This window comes from Mastigoproctus giganteus, chromosome 7, assembly GCF_048544385.1.
Source record: "Mastigoproctus giganteus isolate SK-2022 chromosome 7, ASM4854438v1, whole genome shotgun sequence".
NCBI classification, from domain to species: Eukaryota; Metazoa; Arthropoda; class Arachnida; order Uropygi; family Thelyphonidae; genus Mastigoproctus; species Mastigoproctus giganteus.
Window position 1 is genome coordinate 185,013,836 of NC_143581.1, and position 23,526 is coordinate 185,037,361.

The 23,526-nt window shown below is 36.1% G+C and overlaps 1 protein-coding gene across 2 annotated transcripts in view; it reads right to left on the reverse strand.

Annotated features, from left to right (window-relative positions):
- Rich (Guanine nucleotide exchange factor subunit Rich) overlaps positions 1-23,526 on the reverse strand; it is a 579,939-nt gene that overhangs the window by 240,251 nt on the left and 316,162 nt on the right. For both annotated transcript variants that reach the window (XM_090378010.1, XM_090378009.1), the window contains exon 20: positions 21,103-21,205. In XM_090378010.1, coding sequence (XP_090234136.1) covers positions 21,103-21,205 — 103 coding nt within the window. The remainder of the gene's footprint in view (positions 1-21,102; positions 21,206-23,526) is intronic.

The following is a 23,526-nucleotide window of genomic DNA, read 5'->3' on the forward strand; positions in this document are numbered from 1 at the left end:
CCTCGATATGCATTGTAGTTATGTTCCTAAAAAGCATGACTTATAAATGAAACGACGTATATTGGACATTGATTTTCCATTGAACTAATGTATTATGTAGGAGATGTATTCCAGACCAGCTAAAAAATTTGAATTTATATGGAAGTGTGTAGGCATATGAATAGGAAATATTTATTTTATTGTACACTAAACTGTAATACAGTATAATTTTATTGTAATTGCTAAATAATAATTAGAAAATACACTATGACATTATTAATAAAACAAAAATAAAAGGAGGTGTGATTTACGTTCATGTCCCGTCGGCTTCTGTTATTTTACCCAATGTATATACAGGCAGTTCTCGCTTTACGAGTTCCGGGTTTACGAGTTTTTTTTTTTTTTCAAAGTATCAAGTATCAACAAAATCGAAAATATGAATGTCAAACATTCATAAATACCACATTTAAAACCACATGCGTAGCTATACATTACAGTGTACCCAGCTTTATGATATTAATTCGATCAAGAGACACCATCATATCATGAAAATATCTTAATGTGAACCCAATAACACATCGTTTTTTGTTAATTCATTCCATGACATCAGAAATTCAAATTTTCACTATATAACTCCCTAAAAGGTCATTTTTATAGTGCAAATTGTATTAGTTACCAATTCAAATCACTAAAATGCACTACACTTTCATCGTTATCATATGCTCTGTTATAAGAACCAATTTTGAATGGCTTTGTGATATTTTTCTAAAACACATTTCTGGAGGTCACAACCATAAAACAAAAAAATAAAAAAATAAAAAAATAATAATAATAATTTGCACTTTCCGGTTTACTGGGCTTTTCTGTTACTGTAAGCAATTATAAATGGGTAGTAAACTCGATATTATTGCATTTGGGAAAATACCAATAGCTGGAATTGCGTGGGTTTTTTTTTTGCATTATGGTGAAATGTGTTTCCCCTTTACTGAAATCTTCAATCATATAAAAAACATAAATAAATTTTCAGAATCTTCTCTTCATTCCTTTTTTTTAAGCTTCATAAACTTGTTACTCCGCACAAATCGTGTTAGTTGCAATTTGTGCGTTCCATTAAAAAATGCTCATGCATCTATTGAAATTGATAAAGAAAATAGATTATCTTGGAAACAATCACTTCTTAAAGCATTTCTGAAGAAGACGACTCCTTGTGCAACAAACCAATGAATGCCAAGCCAATAATAAGTGATCAACGAGTGTGCATTTAGTCGATGATGAAGAATAACCATTCTTTAAAATATGTAAGTCATAAATAATTTCTTTATTATTATAATTTGCTTGATTTTACAGGCTATGTTTTAATTTCTTTGGATAAATCAATCAATACGAAATTTTAGAGATCTTCAAGTACCGTGTTAATAGACTAGTAAAGGATAGCGAAAGCTTAAAAAGCAGTACTCACCTTGAATTAATCTGCGATGGCTTACTTAGGCAGCGTGGTTAATATTTAGGTTGAATTATTAAATTGAATAAATTAAAAGGGAGGTACAGCATGGTTAATATTTAGGTTGAATTATTATATTAATAAATTAAAAGGGAGGATGCGTACGCTTCTGTCTCCTTGTGCCTATTTTAACTCAGTCAACACTTACCTACTTCCTCCCTTTTAATTTATTCAATTTAATAATTCAACCTAAATATTAATCACGCTGCCTAAGTAAGCCATCGCAGATTAATTCAAGGTGAGTACCGCTTTTTAAGCTTTCGCTGTCCTTTACAAATAAATCAATCATTGTTTAAACAAACTAATTAGCTAACTAATTTCATTGTTGAGAACGTAAGAGCTATTTTTAACATTATGTTTATTGGAAATAAATTCCCGCTTTACGAGTGCTTGCTAGGAACAAACTAACTTGTAAATTCAAGAACTACCTGTATATACTCAGTACACCGTTCATCGACCAGTTGATGACAACGAAAGCTTCTATTTTATTATTTATATATATTTTAATGCTTTTATATATTTTATTCATGTATATATCTATTTATTTTAATAAAGTTTAACTTAAACCAGTCTGTTGGTTGTTACTAGAAATTATATAGTGATAAAAATAAAATTTTTTTTATTATTCTTCCTATTACAATTGCTCACAAAAACAACGTGGAACTGGACATTGTGGATACACAAGTGGCATTGTGTGACATCATGGACCTACTGTGCACTGTTCTAGAAAGTTCTATTATTTATTTTCTATAATTTACTATTTATTTATTATATACATTTTTATTTCATTATATATTCTCAAAAATTATGATTTACAGTACTGAATAGTATACAGCAATGACTATACAGTTTTGTAAAATTTATTTGTTGTATTAAATATTTAATACATACTTATTACTGTACTTATGTTTTGATACATATTGTATATATTTTTACATTTTTATATACAGTATGTAATTATGAATTTAAATACAGAAGGAGAAAGAGAAGGTTCGAGAGAAATATACACGTACATTACTGTTCAAACAACATAAGTGCGAACATATATGATGTATATTGAGTTTACCGTCCCTAATTAATCAATGACATGTATGTGAAACGATGTATATTGGCATGACATATATCAAGGACCCTCTGTACCTATAATTATGGGTATAGTGATTACTTATTCCTAGTGATTTGTATTCAGCGATTCAGAAGCTGCAACAGTTATAGCAAAGTCACTGAAAATAAAGGTCAGGAATGAAACTTTTGGAAAGTGTATTCCTAACTAATTAAGAAAACATAATGAATGTAAGCCATATAAATTGTATCATTATAAATTTTTTCACAAAATAAGGATTAGAACTGCAATAATTCCCCTACAGACAGGCAAAAAAACTATAAATTCAACCTTTTCAGATATTTACTTAGAAAAAGTCACAGAAATACACTTTAGGCTACATGGACATCTTTCTGTCATAACTACTGTTCTGAGTTAACATTAGCTTTAAAAATAAATAAATAAATAACAATAATAATAATTAATTTCAGTAAATACAAGGTCGTGAAATTAACCCATAGGGCTTTATAAAAGGTAAGTATTTTACTAGTTGGTTCCTGAGCTATAAACAGCAACTTGCACCTGTCTAGCATGGAATATCAGATTCTTGATGTAATCATTACCCAGTATGTGACACCAGACAAGAATAATGGTTTCTTGCAGTGTTATGTTACTGGATGATTTTTTTTAATAGCAATCTGCTGTATCATAACATTTTCTGTTTAAATATGGCTAAAATTCTTCACCTAAAGATAAAGCAGTGCAGTATTTCACACATATTAATCATTAACGTATGGAAAATGCATGAAATGATCATTGTGTAATGTATTTACTTTGTCTGTCATGGGTCTTATGGTCACTGATAACAGGCAGAAGTCCCCGCTTTTTAAAAATTCTGTAGTTAGGACCACCCTTTACAAAGTATACGCTGTTCTTCCTTTGCTTGTTATGCATTCCTAATCTATCTGGCTCAATGAAAACTTCACTGAGTCAACACAATCACAGTGATAAACTGTAGTGAGTCTAAGCTGAATGAAGCAGTTCCCATCTGATCCATGGAGGTTAAATTAATATTAGCATTAGTAGTGGTAATCATTACCTAGGGATACAAGGGAGCTTGTATCCCTAGGTAATGATACAAGGGAGCTTGCTTATACAGCATCAGCAAAAAACAACACACCTCATCTGTCCATCTCCTCTAATAATTTGTCTAATTCTTCCATAAATTTATTCAAACTACCCACTTCCAACACCAGCTGACAGCTTGCTCCAATAATCAATTATTCTCTGGCTGAAAGCAAATTTCTGCACATTTAGTTTGCAGTCATTCTTTTTCAATTTAAATCTACGTCCACTTAAATGTCCGAGAAAGAGTAAAGATGCCCTCAGCATTTAGTTTATTCAATCCATTTAAAGCTCTGTGCAGGTAGCAATAGTGGTTATAGCCACCATGGTTCCCACACTGGGTAGAAAAGGACTGGGTTTGAATCCTTTCAATGATGCACTGAAGTTTTATGGACTTTTTTCACTTCATAGTTAAGTTAGTCGGACTCAGGCATGGATAGCATGGTTTCCCCAATGGAAATTCGGGTTTTCTGTCCAGTAAAATAGACAAATCAACCAGAGAATACACATATTACACATGAGCAGATTAGTTTAGTTCTCTGGTGGCCCTAATACGACACTTTACTTTTAATTCATTTAAAGTCTTGAACGTTTCAATCAGGTCTCCATGCAGATGCCTAGTTTCTAAGTGCTGTAGTAGTAGTAGTAGCAGTGGCATGTGATACAAGAAAGCAAATGTATGAGCTTATGCAGCATCAGCCAAAAAAAAAAAAAAAAAAAAAATCACACCATTCCCTCCAAATGCCTGTCCAGTTCCTCCTTAAATTTATTCAACCTATCAACTTCCACAACGACAGATGGAAGTTTGTTCCAGCAATTAACCACCCGCTGGCTAAAGGCAAACTTCCGCACATCTAATCTACATCTGTCTTTTCTTAATTTGAATTTATGCCCAATTAGGTTGGTAATCTGAACAAGTGGAAGGATCCCATCGAATGAGTACAATTGTTCACTGTACTCATTCGAGTCATTAGGTCTATAACACACTCCTACTCTTATTTTTGCTTTCGCAGTGCTTATGTCACACCAAACTGACTCAACAGTGCACAGTTCATCTATATCAACTGGATGCACTTCTTTTGATTTTATGTTTTTCTTAATTAACAGCATAACACCTCCTCCCTTCCTATCCTGTCTATCCTTTCTGTACACATTGTACTCCCCAAATTCCAGTTCGGCATTCCTTATATCAATGTGACACCATGTCTCTGATATCCCAACAATATCCGCCTTTGATGTCTTGACCAACACTTCAAATTCATCAAATTTATTTACTATACTTCTAGCATTGGTATACATGCAAGCATACATGCTCCTACTCCTATTTTTTGTTACCCTAACACATCCCATATACCCACCCGTTCCACGATGACCGCCACCCGTCCCTGAAACCCCCAACACCCCACGCTCCAGGTCGCTACTTATTCTAATAGAAGTTGTGCAAGAATCACCTTCACCTCTGCCTACGGCTACTGTTAAACTATTAGTCCTTGTACCCCCCCCCCCCCAAGCTATCAGTTTTCCGACCCACCCAACACTGTCCATATAGCATCAGCAAATATTCTTGCACCCTTTCTATTTAACTGTATCCCATCCCTGTGGAAGCAGTGTCTCCTGTTAACAAGTACAGTCCAGGCTGAAAAAAATTCTATCCCTTGAGTCTTGCACAATCTTTCCAGGGCCGAATTGATCGACAAAGCTCTCATCATATACTCCCTCCTATCGTGTCTGGGCAGAATTCAGTTCTGTAATTTACAGAACTGAATTTTCCTTTCCTGGTAAGAGCAGGTTCTACCCCTCCCATCAATCTTGTTACCCTTCTCTGCACCTGTTCCAACAGATCCACATACTTCCTAAAATGAGGCTCCCAGACCTTTGTGCAGTACTCACAATGTGGTCTAACCAATGCTTTACATAACAGGATAATCGCCTCCCTTCCCTACTGGCAAAATTTCTGTATATTACTGATAGAATACCATTAGCTATCCCAGCAGCCAGTCTGTACTGCTCAGAAGACCTTAAGATGGACTGTACAAATATCCAAAGTTGTTTTTTGTTCTCCACTACGTCGAGCATGGTACCACCCAATAGTCTGTTATCCTAGGATTATTGCTGCCCATATGCAGTACCTTGCATTTATCAATGTTAAATCTCAGTACCACTTACCAGCCCATTTGCCTAATTTTTTCTAGATCTTGTTGTGGTATCATACCCTGATTACTGACAGTAATCACCTTGGCAACCTTTGTATCATGTAAAAATTTTGATATGTCTTCATCAACATCATTAGTAAATACTGAAGACAGTAAAGGGCCCAGCACTGAATCCTGCGGGGCTCCACTAGTAATATTAGTCTAAGAAAAGCAGGGCCCACTGATAACCACTCTCTGTCCTCTCCTGCTCAATCATTCCTTTATCAATACAGTAGAACCCTGTTAATCTGTATCACGATGATCTGGATTTTCCATCGGGGAAAAAATTCTAATTATCAAAAAATATATAAATATGGAAGGAATTATAAAAATAACTGACTTATGAGTGGTTTCTGCAAATTGTACGATATATTTACAAGTGTGAGCTCACCTAGCTAAGTTTATATTAACGACATTATTGTAAACAAGAAGAGCAGGGATAAAGGAACTACAACTAGTCCATGTATACTAAGCAGTAACTGCCCATTGTACTGGATAAGAGCAAATGCAATGGTGCACCGTAGCACATGATCAGTGATAGAGATGAATCGTGCATTCTTGGAAATGACCACAAATCAGTTGCTGCTATTGTATTCAACTGACAGCTGCCGTTAGCATTGTCCATGCATACGCCTTACTTCAGTTCTTTACCTGCTGCATTGCTTTATTTTTACTTGTGTTTTTATTTATTATTTAAATTTTTTGTTGTTGTTGTTTGTTGTTTTTGGTTTTTAGGAGCATTAGAAACTAAGGCCATATTGCTTCTAGAAGCATGTGCTACGCACTGCTGCTCCTTCCCACCTGGCTACGGAGGCGCCTTTAAATTTTTTGTGGTTTGTGTCAACTGACAGCTGCCGTTAGCATTGTCCATGCATACGCCTTACTTCAGTTCTTTACCTGCTGCATTGCTTTATTTTTACTTGTGTTTTTATTTATTATTTAAATTTTTTGTTGTTGTTGTTTGTTGTTTTTGGTTTTTAGGAGCATTAGAAACTAAGGCCATATTGCTTCTAGAAGCATGTGCTACGCACTGCTGCTCCTTCCCACCTGGCTACGGAGGCGCCTTTAAATTTTTTGTGGTTTGTGGTTTTGGGTTAACAGAAAATGACAAAAAAAAAAAAAGTGTTACCATGACAACAGAACAAAAATTGAACGTGCTTTTTCACATCAATAAGGGGAAAAGTTTAATAAAGATCGCTCTCGATATAGGGGTGGCAAAACAAACTGTTTCCAATTTGAAAAAAAAAAAAAAATTAAATATAGGAGAGTAATTGAAAACTTTTGTGCAAAAGTGGTGGCCAAAGACAGCTTAGGAAACAGAGCTATCACTAAGCAGACAAAAAATTAAAATTGGACAAGGTCTTATACATTTGGTTTTGTGTTGCAGGTGAAGAATTTAAAGTACAGTTTCTCAAGTTTATTAGTAAGAAAGTTTAGTTCCATCCAAAATTTTTAATGCTGATGAGACTGGTTTATTTTTCAAAGGACATAAATCGAGTAAGTAAGTATGTTTTAGGACAGGGCGACCCCTAGAACGTTAGTTCAACTCTGCCTTGTTTCATAAATAAACAAAATCAATTTAACAATAATGAAATCTTCACATTTACAGTAACAATGACATAGTTATCAGCAACCAATACTTAATCCCCAAAATAGAGGACAAAATTACAATGTACTATTAACTGAACATTTAAAATGTTAACTTAAAAAAAAAAATAAAAAGAAAAAAAGTAGTAACATCAACTTCTTTAAATTCAACATTATTGACATTGTTATTTACAACTTTACTAAAATTTACAAGTAGATACAAATAGATATATGACTACTAACAAAATGAGTGCTGAATTCAAAGCTAAATTTGACTTCAACAGTGTATCTAACCTTTACACAAATTTTGAATACATAGCCATCAATTGCACAATCATAAAGGCCTACATCCTTTATACACTTAACCCGGCAGCTGAACTGAGTGCACAGGTACAAATGGTAAGACAAAATCATGAAATATACAGTTATTTACAAGAGGTAAAATCTACTTAAAGCTTATGATACAACATAACTTTATTACACCTCATTACTTATACCAGTGTCATTTGTGTTGACCTGAGAACATGCCTATGCTGGAAAGTGTTCTTGGTGACAATCTGCAAGACCGATAAGAGCTGGCATCCTGAATGAGGAGATATTCATTGTCCAGAGCAAAACTGTTCGGTGAAAATCTGTTTACTGAGAATCTTAATTCCTCCCTAAAGTCTTCATACAAAGGACAATGATACAATACATGCTCCCAGCTCTCGCTTTCTCCACAGTTGCATAAGTCTGTTCTGGAAAGTCAGAACTGAAAGTGTCTGGTTAAAGGATCCATGCCCTGTTATGATGTAAGACGAGTAGATGTCAAGAGAAAACCAACAATTTTGCTTCTTATTAATAAGAAAGGAAACCTCGGGGAAAATGTTCTTGTCACCAGCCCAGCTGTAGTAGTATCCCAACGGGTCTGCCAAATGTTCACACATTCATTCCAGTAACGAGATTGTTCTTTTTTAACATCCATCTGTAAATTTAGCATTATGCCCAAAAAGTCAGTAGGTATTCTCTTTTTGATATGGTAACAAAGATCCCTGTAAGCTACATAAAGATCTAGAGGCATTTGGCCAGCTATAACTTACACAGCCACCGTAGAAATAGTTCTGCATGTTCTCAACATAGATACAGCATAGTATCTATGTTGAGAACATTGATAGTATGCTGCAACAGCATAATTCTCAGAAGCAAAGCAAGTTTTTTCTGTACCTGAACAATTCCCACCCTATGAAACCGTACACCAGATGCATAAGTTACCATAGGGAGAAAGACTGCATTATAATAGAATTGCAAAGTTTTCCTCGAACGTCCCCAGTCAGTGCTTGATACTCTCATCAAAGCTCCAGAAAACCTCCTGATTTTTATCACTAAGTTTGTGACACGTGGAAGAAAAGAAAGATTAATGTCAATGATGATACCCAGAAGCTTAGTCTGAGTGACTAATGGAAGCCAGACGTTATTTATTTTCACTAATGATGGTCTGTTAGCGTTCAGCTTCCCTCTAAAAATCATCATCTTAGATTTTGTAGCACTAATCTTAAGTTTTTTCTCTTCCATCCAAACAAAAAGATCTGCCAGGTCAATATTAGCTTTCAATTCAAGTACCAAACAAGTATTTCCCAGAATAAGAATTGTTAGGTCATCAGTGTATGCGATAATTTTTACATCCTCAAATGGTCTTGAAGTCCACTGATGCAATACAAGGTTCCATATTTGAGAACCTAATATAGAGTCCTAAGGGTAACTGCGACAAACCTTCCTTTATACTCGATTATAACACGATCTAACAAAAACAGTTCGATTCGTAAAGTAACTGATAAATAGAAGAAATAACTGTCTGGAGTAGCCAGCAAGTCTAAGTCGATTGAGGGTGCCCTCGCACCAAAGGGAGTCAACTGCTCCCTTGAAATCAGTGAAGATAGCAAGAGTATACTTACTGGATGAATTTACGATGTTATAGACAAAATCTACCAAAGCATCCTAAGCAGACTGTCCATGACAAAATCCATACTAATAAGGAGAGCGAAGATTATTATCATCCAAAATATTATCAAGATGAAGTGACATTAGTCTCTCCAGCAACTTTCTAAAGTTTGGCAATAGAGCAATTGGTCTAAATGAATGAGGATCAGAAGCAGGCTTCTTCGGTTTAGGGATGAGTTTAACTAGAGCCATTTTCTAGAAAAAAAGCCCCCCAGAAGACATTTATTCATTAATTTCATTAATTAAAAATAATTACAGGTTTTAATTTAGCCATACGGATGATGAAGATGTTTTCAATTTGATCAGGACTGGGACATTTTTTCATGTTAATTTTCTTTAGAACTGAGTTCAGACTCAGTAAAAAGATCAGTGACAGAACCAGAGACATATCTTGAGTTAGAATGGCAAACAAATTCTTTTATGAGTTAAGATCCTGAGATAAATCATCATCTAGAAAAAGATTGTTTAATGTAACATTTACTGTTTCTGTCGAGGAGGATGTTTCCACTGTGTTTTCTGTTACTGTTCCAAAGATTTCAGATGAAAAGATTTTTTCTCGAGATCTTGTATAAAAGACCCCATGGATTGACATTTCCAGTTCAATGAACAAAATCAATCCAGGTATTTCTTTTACAAATTGCAATTTCATTAATATAACGGCATCTTATATTAATTCAGAATAATACCTTTCAACCTTGTTGTGTGGTGCCAATCTATGTCTCTGATAAGCCCTCCTCGCTCGATGAACTCACTTCCGAAGGTCTGACAAGTCAGAGGACTACCGAGGGCAAGTTCTTGTTGTTATGCATTTTTTTCCTGGATGCTTTATACAATGCTTTAAGTATCGCCTTCTGAATAATGTCAGCCAAAACAGAGGCATTTATATCACCAAGTAAAAAACTCTGACCAGGAAAATCAGTATTAATAGAGAAATCAAATACAGGCCAATCAACATTTTTTATCGAGAAGCAGATCAAATCTGGTTGTAACGGAGTAGCTCTGGACCTGTACCGTTGAGAAATTTGAAAGGATATTGCACAATGGTCACTTAACGTCCAAGAAGGCTGGAGAGTTCAGCTCGAACAGGAGTTAGCAAAACTTGATGTTGTTATTTGGTTTTTAGGAGCATTAGCAACTAAGGCTATATTGCTCCAGGGATATGCGGTGGTCATTCCCCGACCTTTCCGCATCCTCCGTATTTGGTGGTCACGGGCTCGAACTCCGGTCTAATCAAGAAGTGTGTGCTACACACTGCTGCTCCTACCCACCTGGCTACGAAGGCACCAGCAAAACTTGAATTTATCAGAGAAACATCAATATTTGTTTCACCTGAATGACTAGAAAGGGTGAAAATAAGGTTGTGGTCTGTTTAAAATATTAAGGTTTATACTTATAATAAAATCCTCAAGCAGCTGACCCTGAGAGTCATAGGAACTATTGTACCACATAAGTGATTTAGTGTTGACATTGGAACAAATAACAACATTCTCTGCAGTTATAACATTTAATGCATGTTCTAAATAATTCAGTGAGTCCTCAAAATCATTAGATGGTGGGCAGTACAAGGATATTAGAAAGAAGCTCAGCGACTTAAAAGTAACGTGTATGCAAGTAGTGTATTTACTACGTAAACCACTTATAACTGTGATTTCCAGATGCCTATTCAAAACAACAATGCAACTCTTGGGATCCTGTTTAAAAGGCTGGATGACTACTTGCCAAGGAAAAACCCAAGACCCTTGAGTCCGTACTAAATTGCACTTTAGTGCAATAGGGCTCACATGTATGATTATTAGATCTATACAATTTTGCTCAGCTGAAAGCCTAATTTAATCCATAACTGCTCTGGATCTATGCCCGTTTATTTGCATTATGTTAAGTCTAAAACAATCTGAAACAGAAGATCCAAAGCCAGAATTCAAGTCAATATCAATAGAACTTTCCACAGATCCACTATCAGCAAAATCACAGGAATTGATATTCACACTATATACAGATGAATAAGAGATGTTACAATGCTCAAAATTCTCCTTAGAAAGATAATTTACATCATGTACAATTGAATGAGATCCACTACTCAACTGTGGTCCTTAATCTTGCCATTTCTAAAGCTCTCAAATATTCATGGCAGTTACTATCCCTAACTGAATGGTGCCAATCCCGCTTCCTTCTTTTACAATTTATACAACTAGCTTCTTCTTCTTTATAAGGACACTATGCAAACACATAGCCACTGTGAGCACAGTGACCACACAATGGAGACTCATGAGTACAGTACTGCGTAGCATGACCATAACCAAGACAAAAAAAGTAGTGTGTAACTACTGTAAAAGGTCTAAATTTGTGAGAACTCCAGGTCATGTATAACCGTTCAAGAGATGAAATATGCTTATAAATTTTTGGGGTGAAACTTAAAACCCAAGGAACATTAGCTGATACACTAGCTTAAGTAGAAAATCAAAAAGAGGTCCCTTGCTTTATTTCCTCTAAAGTAAATCTACAATCAACCAAATTTTTTATATATAAATTCTCGATTATTTCATCTTTCCCAAGATCCTTCAGACTGTCAGTAAAATTGAAGAGTTACCCTTATGTGGAACTCCAGAGGATAACACTGCAGAACTTAAAGACTTTGAATATGAAATAGACTGAACATCAAATTTAGAAGCTGTCTCAATCAACACCCCACGATTACGGACTAATCTAAGTGATTTAACCTTTACACTTTTAAAATATGATTGCAGGGTTTTGGTCACTAAATTTTTTACTTCAACACTAGACTTAAAATCACAAGAATCAGAAGCTCTAAGTATTATTATATTATTCTCCTGATTACTTGAAATTGGTTTTTTAACAACAATGGCAAAAGATCTCTGCTGAGTTGTTAACAATTTATCTGTATCTTTAGGTAACTCATCTGATAAGTGATCTTGTGCACTAAATTCCAAATTAAATTCTATTTGTCCCTGTGCTGATACAAAGGAAGAAATCCATAAAATTTTTTCCAACAATTGGGCACGCTTATTTACTTCCTAATTAATTGATCTAAGACTCTCACTCTCTATTAGTAACGCAGTAGCCACTGTTTCCAAATTTGACCATTTGCCCATTATAATATCTCCGGCCTTTATTGTAACTTTATTCGTTTTTCCTAATAAGAAATTCATTATATCTTACCGCATTTTAGTTATTTCTCTGTACATGAATGACGCATCCTGAACATCCCCATTTCCATCTCCACACGAAAATTCTACTTGTTGCCCCACTACCAATTCTTTATCAGGTGTTTTCTGTGCCAAAATACTGCTGAGAGGCCGAACCTGCTCATAATTATGTCCCTTTGAATACACAAATCATAAAATTTCTCATAGATTGAGGTATCTTAGGAGAAAGTAATGAGGAACTGTCTCCCCACCTCCAATCCTGCTGAAGATTAATCATCCCTTGTATTCTTTCCTTCAATTATATATATAAAAAAAAAAAAAAAAAGATAAAAAATAAATAAACAAATTTGATAAATAAATAGATAAATTTGAAAGTGTCTGCAATTCTTCCCAGACACGATAGGAGGGAATACATAATGAGAGCCTTGTCAATCAATTCGGCCCTGGAAAGATTGTGCAAGGCTCAAGGGGTAGAATTTTTTTCAGCGTGGTCTAGGCTTGTTAACAGGAGAGACTGCTTCTACAGGGATGAGATACACTTAAATAGAAAGGGTGCAAGAATATTTGCTGATGCTATCGAGGCAGTGTTAGGTGGGTCGAAAAACTGCTAGCTTGGAGGGATTCACAGACTAAAAGGTTAAAAGTAGCCGCAGGCAGAGGTGAAGGTGATTCTTGCACAACTTCTATTAGAATAAGTAGCGACCTGGAGCGAGGGGTGCTGGGGGTCTCAGGGACTGATGGCAGTCATAGTGAAACAGGTGGGTATATGGGATGTGTTAGGGTAACTAAGAATAAGAATAGGTGCATGTATACCTGCATGTATACCAATGCTAGAAGTATAGTAAATAAATTTGATGAATTTGAAGTGCTGGTCAAGACATCAAAGGCGGATATTGTTGGGATAGCAGAGACATGGTGTCACACAGATATAATGAATGCAAAACTGGAATTTGGGGAGTACAATGTGTACAGAAAGGATAGACAGGATAGGAAGGGAGGAGGTGTTATGCAGTTATTTAAGAAAAACATAAAATCAAAAGAAGTGCATCCAGTTGATATAGATGAACAGTGCACTGTTGAGTCAGTGTGGGGTGACATAAGCACTGTGAAAGCAAAAATAAGAGTAGGAGTGTGTTATAGGCCTAATGACTTGAATGAATAAAATGAACAATTGTACAGAGAAAGAGAATGGGCCTGTACATCAGATTGTGTTATATAGTGGGAGAATTTAACTTCCCAGATATTGACTGGAACTTGTGAGTTGGTCACTCACACACTAGTAAGACTTTTTTGCATTTATTGCATGATTGTTTTCTGCAGCAGCATGTTCAAGAGGCAACCAGAGAGGGTAATACTCTTGATCTGGTTATCAGCAGTGATCATTCGTGTATTAAGAATTTGGAGATAAAGGAACAACTAGACAGCAGTGATCACAGTGTACTGATGTGGGATTTACTTAAAGCTATATAGTTACCATCAGGGGTAAAGGAAAGGGTTTTTGCTTCCGTAAAGGTGAGTACAGTGGGATCAACTGACGATGTTACCAACAGTAAATTCTAAGTGGGAAGCATTCAAGGAATTAATCATGGATGCTACTAAAAGTTTCATGCCTATTAAAAAATATTGTTCAAGGTTTAGGCCTAAATGGTTATCAAATGAACTAATGAGACTCGTGACAGAGAAGAAAAATGCATGGGATGCATATAAATTATCAAGCGACTCAGAAGCCTATGGCAGATATAATTGTTTGTTTGTTTATTTATTTATTGGAGCACTAGCAACTAAGGCCATATTGCTCTGGGATATGCGGTGGTCATTCCTTGACCTTTCCGCATCCTCCATATTTGGTGGTGACGGGCTCGAACCCCGGTCTAATCAAGAAACGTGTGCTACACACTGCTGCTCCTTCCCACCAGGCGCCTTGGCAGATATAAGCTAGTCTGTAATCAGGTCACAAAGGAGGTTAGGCAGATTACGAGAAATCTCTGGCAAAAGATACTAAGAAAAACAGCAAGGATTTCTTTACTTATATAAACTCTAAAAGGAAGGGGATGAATCTGATTGGTCCACTTGATATCGATGGTTCGACTGTTGATGATCCTGCTCAGATAGCAAACAATCTGAATAAGTATTTTGCATCTACATTCACACATGAGGAGTTATTAAGGTTAGAAAATGGCAGAAGGTTATCAAATTGTAGCAGGGTACTTAATGATTTCGTAATAACTGAGAGCAAAGTGGAGGAGAAATTGTTGAAGTTAAACATAAGAAAGGCATCTGGGGTGGATGGGATCTATCCAGTTATATTAGAGGCAGCAAAGCAACTGAGCAGCAAACCCTTAGCCATAATTATGAGAGCATCCTTGGACTCAGGGGAGGTTCCCACGGACTGGAGATGGGAAATTGTATCCCCAATTCACAAAGGGGGATCGAAGAGTGACACGAGTAATTACAAACCAGTTAGTTTAACTTCTGTTCTGGGTAAAATAATGGAGTCACTGGTTAAAGATGCATTGCAGGATCATCTAGACAAGACTTCAGCAATAATTCAGACACAGCATGGGTTTGTTAAGGGAAAGTCTTGTCTGACAAATATGATAGGATATTATGATGTGGTTACAAAGGAACTGGATGCAAAAAATAATTTTGAAATCATATATTTGGATTTCAGGAAAGCTTTTGACACTGTTGCGCATGGAAGACTATTGTACAAATTGGAGCAGAATGGTATTAAGGTAAGTTGCTACAATGGATAAAAGGATGGTTAAGTGCGAGAAGACAGAGGGTGGTAATCAATGGGTGCTGCTCTTCTTGGACTAATGTTATTACTGGAGTCCCACAGGGTTCGGTGTTGGGTCCACTGTTGTTTTGTATATTTATCAATGACATTGATGAAGGTATATCAGGCTTAATGTTGAAGTTTGCAGATGATACAAAGGTTGGCAGGGTTGTTAATGACAGTGTGCTACTGCAACAGGATCTAGATAATTTGGGCAGATTGGCTAAGAAGTGGCAACTGAAGTTTAACCTTAACAAATGCAAAGTACTGCATATGGATAGAAGTAACCTCAGAGAAACGTACCAATTGTGTCGTACTACACTTAAGGTGGTAGAAAATGAAAAAGACCTCGGAGTAATTGTGCAGTCAGATATGAAGTTTTCTGAACAATGCAGACAGGCTGCTAGGGCAGGTCATGGGGTTTTGTCAATGATATATAGGAATTTTGCTAGCAGGGAAAAGGAGGTGATTGTTCCTCTGTATAAGGCAATGGTCAGGCCATGCCTTGAGTACTGCACATACAGGTCTACAGGCCTCATTTTAGGAAGGATGTAGATTTGCCTGAGTGTGTACAGAGAAGGGCAACAAGATTGGTGAGGGGAATGAAGGGATCCTCTTACCAAGAGAGGCTTAAGTTCTGCAAATTGCAGTGGCTGGAGACTAGGCACCTGCATGGTAATCTGATTGAGGTGTATAAGGCCTTGAATTGGTTGAGCACGCTGAATTCTGATGGGATCCTTCCCCTTGTTCAGATTAAGAAGGGGGCATAAATTCAAATTAAGAAAAGACAGATGTAGAATAGATGTGCGGAAATTTGCCTTTAGCCAACAGGTGGTTAATTGTTGGAACAAACTTCCATCTGGTGTTCTGGAAGTTGATAAGTTAAATGTGATTTTTTTTTTTTTTTGTTTTTGGCTGATGCTGCATAAGCTCATACACTTGCTTTCTTGCATCACATGCCACTACTACTACTACTGTTAATTCCAATAATGTTATTCTTATTAGTAACCACAACAAATATAACTTATATAAATTGCAATTTCAATACCAATAACTGTCAACTCAAAAGTAGCTAACACGTAAGTATGAACCAATTAATTCTTCTATATGAATAGGTTAGAATTACCAATTTAGGATCCCACCAAACGATTGTAAATTCACAGTCCACAGGTTAATCTTCAACCCTTATATTTCCCTTAAAATTCTGAGAAAGGCTCACTAGTCTTAGAAAAATCAATTCTTCAATATAAAGTATTTACCAACCTTTTAAAGGCTACAATGCCATAATGGCTGCCATTACTACATTCTAAATAAATCTTCCTATGGAAAGGTGCAAAAAATGGATAGATATGAAATATATTCCAAATTAATATTTCTTGAAAACTTTCCCTGAGAAATCCTAGGATATTCGGTATCCCGCACCTAAAAATACCACACACACAAAACCACAAAAATCAATAACCCATTACTAAATTCAAGAGCACTGTAACACACACACACACACACACACACACACACACACACACACACACACACACACACACACACACACACACACACACACACACACACACACACACACACACACACACACACACACACACACACACACACACAATGCTGGCAGCCATCTTGTCTATAAATCAATTAAGGAAAGAATGACTGCTTTTGTGCAGTAATGCATCTGGGAATTTAAAGTTACCATTGTTAGTCATAGGAAAATCTGCAAAGCACCGTACTCTTAAAAATGTGAACTTAAATGCCTTCCCAGCTAAGTAACGTCACAAAAATCAGCTTGGATGAACTTAGATCTTTTTAAAGATTGGTTTTTCATCTCATTTGTTCCCTTATTTAAAAAATATTTAAGGGATCAAGGACTGGAAGAAAAAGCAGCTTTATTCATTGATAACTACAACCCACCCAGCAGAAGAACAACTAAGATCTGGAAACATCTTTGTAAAATTTTTGCCACCCAACATTACTGCACTACTACAGCCTATGGATCACGGAGTTATAGAGGCTGTGAAGCGATGATACAGGAAGAACTTGATAATCTCACTGTTAGTACAACAAGAGGCACTTGAAGAAAAATCAAACTTTATGGAGACATAGCTGAGTGGTGAGGAGCGCAAGTGCAGTAGCACACGCTCTTTGAGTGGACCGAGGTTCAAGCCAGTGACTGCTAAATACAATTAACATTTGTATTGATTGATTTATTGCAAACTCCACTGACTCAGTGGTCACGCCGGAGTATAAACAAGAACATAAAGACATTATAATAAATGGGCCTGGTGTACTGGGGTCCATGGTTAAAGGGGTACTGGGGTCCATATAAGTCCATGGTTTATATCATTGTATTCTTTTTAACATAAAGACAGTCATTTATTTTTCTGCTGCAGCTTGAGATGAAACTGACAAGACTACCCTTATCAAATGCTGGAATAAACTTTGGCCTGATGTTCCAATGGAAAGATCTGAGGAGGAAATGGATATTTCTTCGGGTCGTGATGATGACAAGGATGATAACGATTTTGTTCAGTTATTTCAACATTTAGGGGGTTGTTCAGACGTAACAAATGAAGACATTGCACCATGGATAATGTGTGGCAATGATCTAGGACATCAGATCCTCACTGAGGAAGACTGTGCAAGCATGCTCATCACCATTGTTGCAAGCTAATGAAGACAACAACTCCGATGATGAAGTGTGTGAGGAAACAACTGGAGCGACTCACACTGAAGCAATCGGAATGCTGGAGAAGCCACTGATTTATTTCAAGGGACAGGATGACACATCAGCTGGTGAGCTTCTGACCTTGAGGTAATGAGAAGAGGATTGTATCAACGGTTGAAGAAGAGTATTCCCACTGAAACAGCAGGCATCACTCTTAACCTTGATAACAACCCCAAACAGGAAAGGAAGAGAATCTCTGAAATTATGTACAGGACCTGGCAAGAGACATGGGACACCACCAACAAAGGACTAATAACCAAAATGTTCATTCCCTCTGTGAACTTCTCTCAGGTGTTCACCAGGCCTCCATACTACATTTCTATTGACAGGCCATGGACCCTTTAAATGGAAGCTAACATCCCTAGGCATAGAAGATGATCCACCATATCACTGTGGGGCTGAAGAAACGTGGGATCACGTAATGTATGATTGCCATGAATATGACGCATTCTGGCTACGGTTTGCCACTAAAATCCAAGATAATCCCCGGCATTGTGAGCACCTGATTATAATGGACGAGCAGCGCAACGCCACCTTTACTGAGTTTGTGCAGTCTGTCTTCACTGCTAGACGGGTTAGGCACCAAACACAACCCATTGAAGATCAAAATAAGAAACTTCCCAGATATGACAGTCCTCTCAGAGAGAGAGAGAGAGAGAGAGAGAGAGAGAGAGAGAGAGAGAGAGAGAGAGAGAGAGAGAGAGAGAGAGAAAAAAAAAAAAAAAAAAAAGACTCCTTCCTTGGTTCATCTCACGAGTGACACAACCACCAGCACAGCTTGGCTGCTGCCATTAGGCCTCTCTAGCCACACTCCCTTGTGTGGTCCTTTTCCTCCACTACATTTTCTTTATCTGGAAAATTTGGCTATCCAGAAGATTTCTGACATTGTTCCGGATAACTGACACTCTACTGTATATGACTTCAAAATTATGGATTCTATATTTTTATCCATAATCTTCTTTACGCCGTTATTTGTTTCCATTAATGCTTTCATTATGCACACAGTAAGCTTTTTAAAATACAGCATCCCTCAGAGTTTGAGAAGTGCCAGCTTTTCAAATTTACAGGATTTTAGCAAGGTATACCTCGGGGGTTGAGAAGTTTTGGAGAATCACAATCCAAAGAATATTAAGCTATTGACTGAACTAAAATTTACATCTGTAAACATTTAATGATTATCTTGGGCTTCTATTTGTTATTTGCAGGACTTAAGCTGTGCGCATAATGCAACAGTATTATTTCTCAGAGCAGAACAAACTTGCCTTTGTAACAAGTTGCCCTGATACAGTCCTACTTTCAGTAGATAGCTTTAGTTATATGGGCAACCCTGTATAACATGGCATTTCTACAAGGTTTCTCTCTAACATGATTGATAAATTGTGGCAATCCTTGCACAACACGATACTTATATAACATGGTTTTGCTCTAACACAGTTAGAGAATTGCAGCAAACCTCACATAAAACTGAGGAAACCCTGCTATTATTGGATATAATTTTTCAACATTTCCATTCTTTTTTGTGAATCCCACTGATGACTCTCTGGTCGTTATGCAAAAGTATTATTGGGAAATCCCTGTATTTTCTTTTGTTAGGAAATCTCCGTGTTAAGTTCTGTGCTATGAAACTTGTGCTTATTTGAGACCATAAAAAATTGTTACTTTGAAGTGTGCAGTTTGTGAGTTTTAAGGTTTTTGTAAGGTTATTTTGGTTTTTATTTGATCATTTATAAATTTTTCAGGTATGTATTATTAAACTTCTTTATTTCGATAGAATCATAAAGATACAAATTTTGGATTGTATAAAACAGGGGAAAAGTATCGTACACCGCAAAAAGTTTAAATTTAAATGAAGCAACAATCCAGACCATAAAGAAAAATGAGGATCTTGCAAGATCTTTATTTCTACAAATATAACAGCTCGTCCCCAAGTGCCAATAACTGAGAATATTGAAAAAGCTCTCAGTATTTGGATTGACGACAACAGTAAAAACTGGATCCCATTAAACGGCAATGTAATCAAACAAAAGGCACTTAAAAAAATTTAGCAGCAGCCATTATCACTCCACTGCAGGATGGAAGCCTCCTTAATAGTTCATGGTGAAAATGGACCCTAATCTGCCACTCTGGTTGCAACCCAATGTGGGTTGGCAAATCGACTGTATTTAGCAGTCGGGGCTTGAACCCCAGTCTACTCAAAGAGCATTCGCTTTGCACTCTGGCTTCTGACCACTCGGCTACAGAGGCCTTACAAAAGGCACTAAAAATTTATAACCATTTAATGGAGAGTCTTCGGTTAACCCAGAGTTTGTTGCCAGTAAAGGTAGGTTTGAGTGATTTAAAAATCACTTCTCATTACATAACATAAGAATTCAAGGGGAAAATGCATCGGCTGATAATGAAGCTGCCAAGAAGTATGCAGAGGAATTTCAAAAATTATTAAAGAGCATGGATACACACCACATCTAGTTTTCAATGCCAATGAGACAAGTCTTTGGTGGACAAAAATGCCCAACAGAATGCCTATTTCAAAAAAAGGGAAAACTGCACCAGGCTTTAAGGCATCAAAAGATTGTGTAAAATTACTTATGTGCAGTAATGCATCAGGAGATTGCATGATAAAACCTACGCTAGTTAATAGATCCTCTAATCCTCATGTAATGAAAGGTATAAATAAAAACACTTTACCGGTATACTGGAAAGCAAATCCTGCAGTGGACTGAAAATGGCTGATGATGATCAAGCAAAAACAAACAAATCCAGATTACTGATTTTTTAAAGAGAGCAGAAGATAACACGAAATCTAGATGCTGCAGAAGAAAATTCAGAAGGTGAAGATATTGTGCTTAGCAGCAATGAAGAGGAAGAAAATTAAATGAGCGTATATTATTTGTCAAATACATATCACAATTTGTAAGAATTCACTCACTCGCCCACCCAATCACTCTCTTCTTTTGCTTTATTTAAAATGTAAGTCTAAATTAAATAATATTAAAATAAATACACTATAATTAAAACAGCTTACCTAGAGGATAAATCTGAACTTGTATAGGAAGCATTATTCTCTTGGACATGAAATTATGAGCATGAGATTTTTCTCCATCATAGGGAAATAATGGTAACCATACCTACATAAAAAAAGTGTATAGCTTGTGAATGTTAACCAAATACTCAAAAATCCTCAATAGTCATATTTGAAAGGAGCACAAAACCTCCACTTCTATTTTAATCAGCTTGGAGAAATATTATACACATATTTAAGCTTTTGAAACTATATAATTAGATGGATTATAAATTAGGTTCCTATGAATAATGCCAAAGTTGACTTAGTTTTTTTCTTGCTTTTGATTTCTCCATAATTTTCTTTTGCTGAAAAATTATATTTAAAAATGTAGTTAATTAGCAATATGTAATTAAATATGCAGTGTAAATATGCAGGAATGGAAGAAAGAAAGAAAGAAAATTATTAACACCCCACTTTCTTCTCAGAATTACTATATGAATCTCCAAGTCAACAGTTTTTATTAATTCACTCACCTGAATTTACAGAAAAGTGCCATAAGAGGCACATTATAACCAAGAGAATGTAATGTTGGTCCTTATGACAACTATTTTGCTGTGTTCGGGTGCTTCCTTTTTAATATGGGAAGGGTGGCCATGTACTGTTAAGCAACTGGTTGCAAAGTGGAGAACAGTCCTATGTCTCAGAACCTCAAGCAAATGAATAAAAATAAATAAATAAGAAAATAATTGCCCATATAGTCTGAGGATTGCACATCAATGTGGAAAGTAATTTTTGAAATAATTTGAAGTTTTTTTTATTTGAAATTTTTTGAAAGGTTCCAATAACTACTGGACTGCCTGTAACTGTAAATTCATTTGTGCAAAAGTTACACAAATTTACACATTTTTCCCTGAATGAGAAGAAGTGTGTGCACAAAATGTGCATTAAAGACTTTGCAACGTGCACGTTTCGTGCTCTCTTCTAGAAAAAATTACCACCATGATATATCTGGTATGCTATAAATGATATCCTTGCCTGAGGTCTGTAACAACATAGCAGTATAGTAATACTTGAATGGTTGCCAGTAATGGAAAATCACTGGAAGGATGGAGATGGCCCAACCATATGTGAAAGTCACACGTTTTTTCAATGTGTCTGAAAGTGTCATCAAGAATATGGAAACAATTCCAAGAGATAGGATAACTACATGAAAGGTAAGGCTGTTTCATGGAAAATGACCAACATCTGACATTAACATTCGTTTTCAATAAAAAATGTCTGCATGTCAGCTTACTTTGGAACTCTCATTGTCAACAGATCATACATGGCAGATGTTTCTCTGGGTATCAAGGTATGCAGTCTTGCAGGCTTAAATAAATGTGACTCTATGCTAGAAAACCTGCAATTTGCATTCCATTAACCCAATCCAATAATGAGCCCATTTATCATGAAGCACAGCAAATTGTAATTGGGACACAGAACAATGGGGCCAAATTCCATATTGAGTTCTGATGCATCTTTAATATTCTTTTAGCCACACGTGCACAGATATATCAAGAAATGGAATTTGGTGAAATAATGAGCACTTAAAAGTTGGTATGTGAGGTTGATGGTATTGTAAGGACAGCATTACAAGAGTCACTGAAGAAGTGGTACAGAGTGTACTATGAAATATCTGAGAATAATCTGTATTTCTTAAAGAATTGCAGATTATTCTCAGATGTTTCATAGTACACGCAAGTTTATAAGTGCACATTATTTCATCAATTTCCAGTTCTGACAAAACCATTCTAATGCTTAAACGATGATCACTTCCAATCCATGTCTTTTACCTGGTCCATATTTTCATCAGTTTTCCATGGAGACCAGATGTCCTGGTCATTCATCGTTTTCCATATTCTCTCTCTTCCTTCTAAAAATCTTTTATGCCATTCAAACATGCAAGATCTTGACATAGCATCTTCCCCATGAACTTGATGCAACAACTCATGACTTTCAGTTGCTGTTTTCTTCAGTTTTGTTAAAAATTTGAGGCTGATCCATTATTTAATTCTTTTGTCTATCATTTTTCTGGTAAACTGCAAAAACACAAAGTAATGAAAACCTGTCTCACTGCAAAGTGAATGATACAACTATGAAAAGGTTCAGGATCAACTGACATGCCTTTATTTCACAGATGGCACTTGGTGTGTAATGGCTGTGCATGCAGTCTTATTATTTAATAGCCACACCTTATATGGTGTCAATCAACCTGTCTGAAATTTAGACAATAATAAAGACTGCTATTCCTGCCTCAAAAAATTTCCAAGTTTTTTTCAAGGAGAAGTAAAATTAAATTAGAATAGCCAAGTTTGCACCTAAAACAAAGCCAGCTTCCTACAGATAAGAATTCCAATTCCAGTATCTCCAAACTAAATGGAAAGAGCTTCCCACACCCAATGAAGA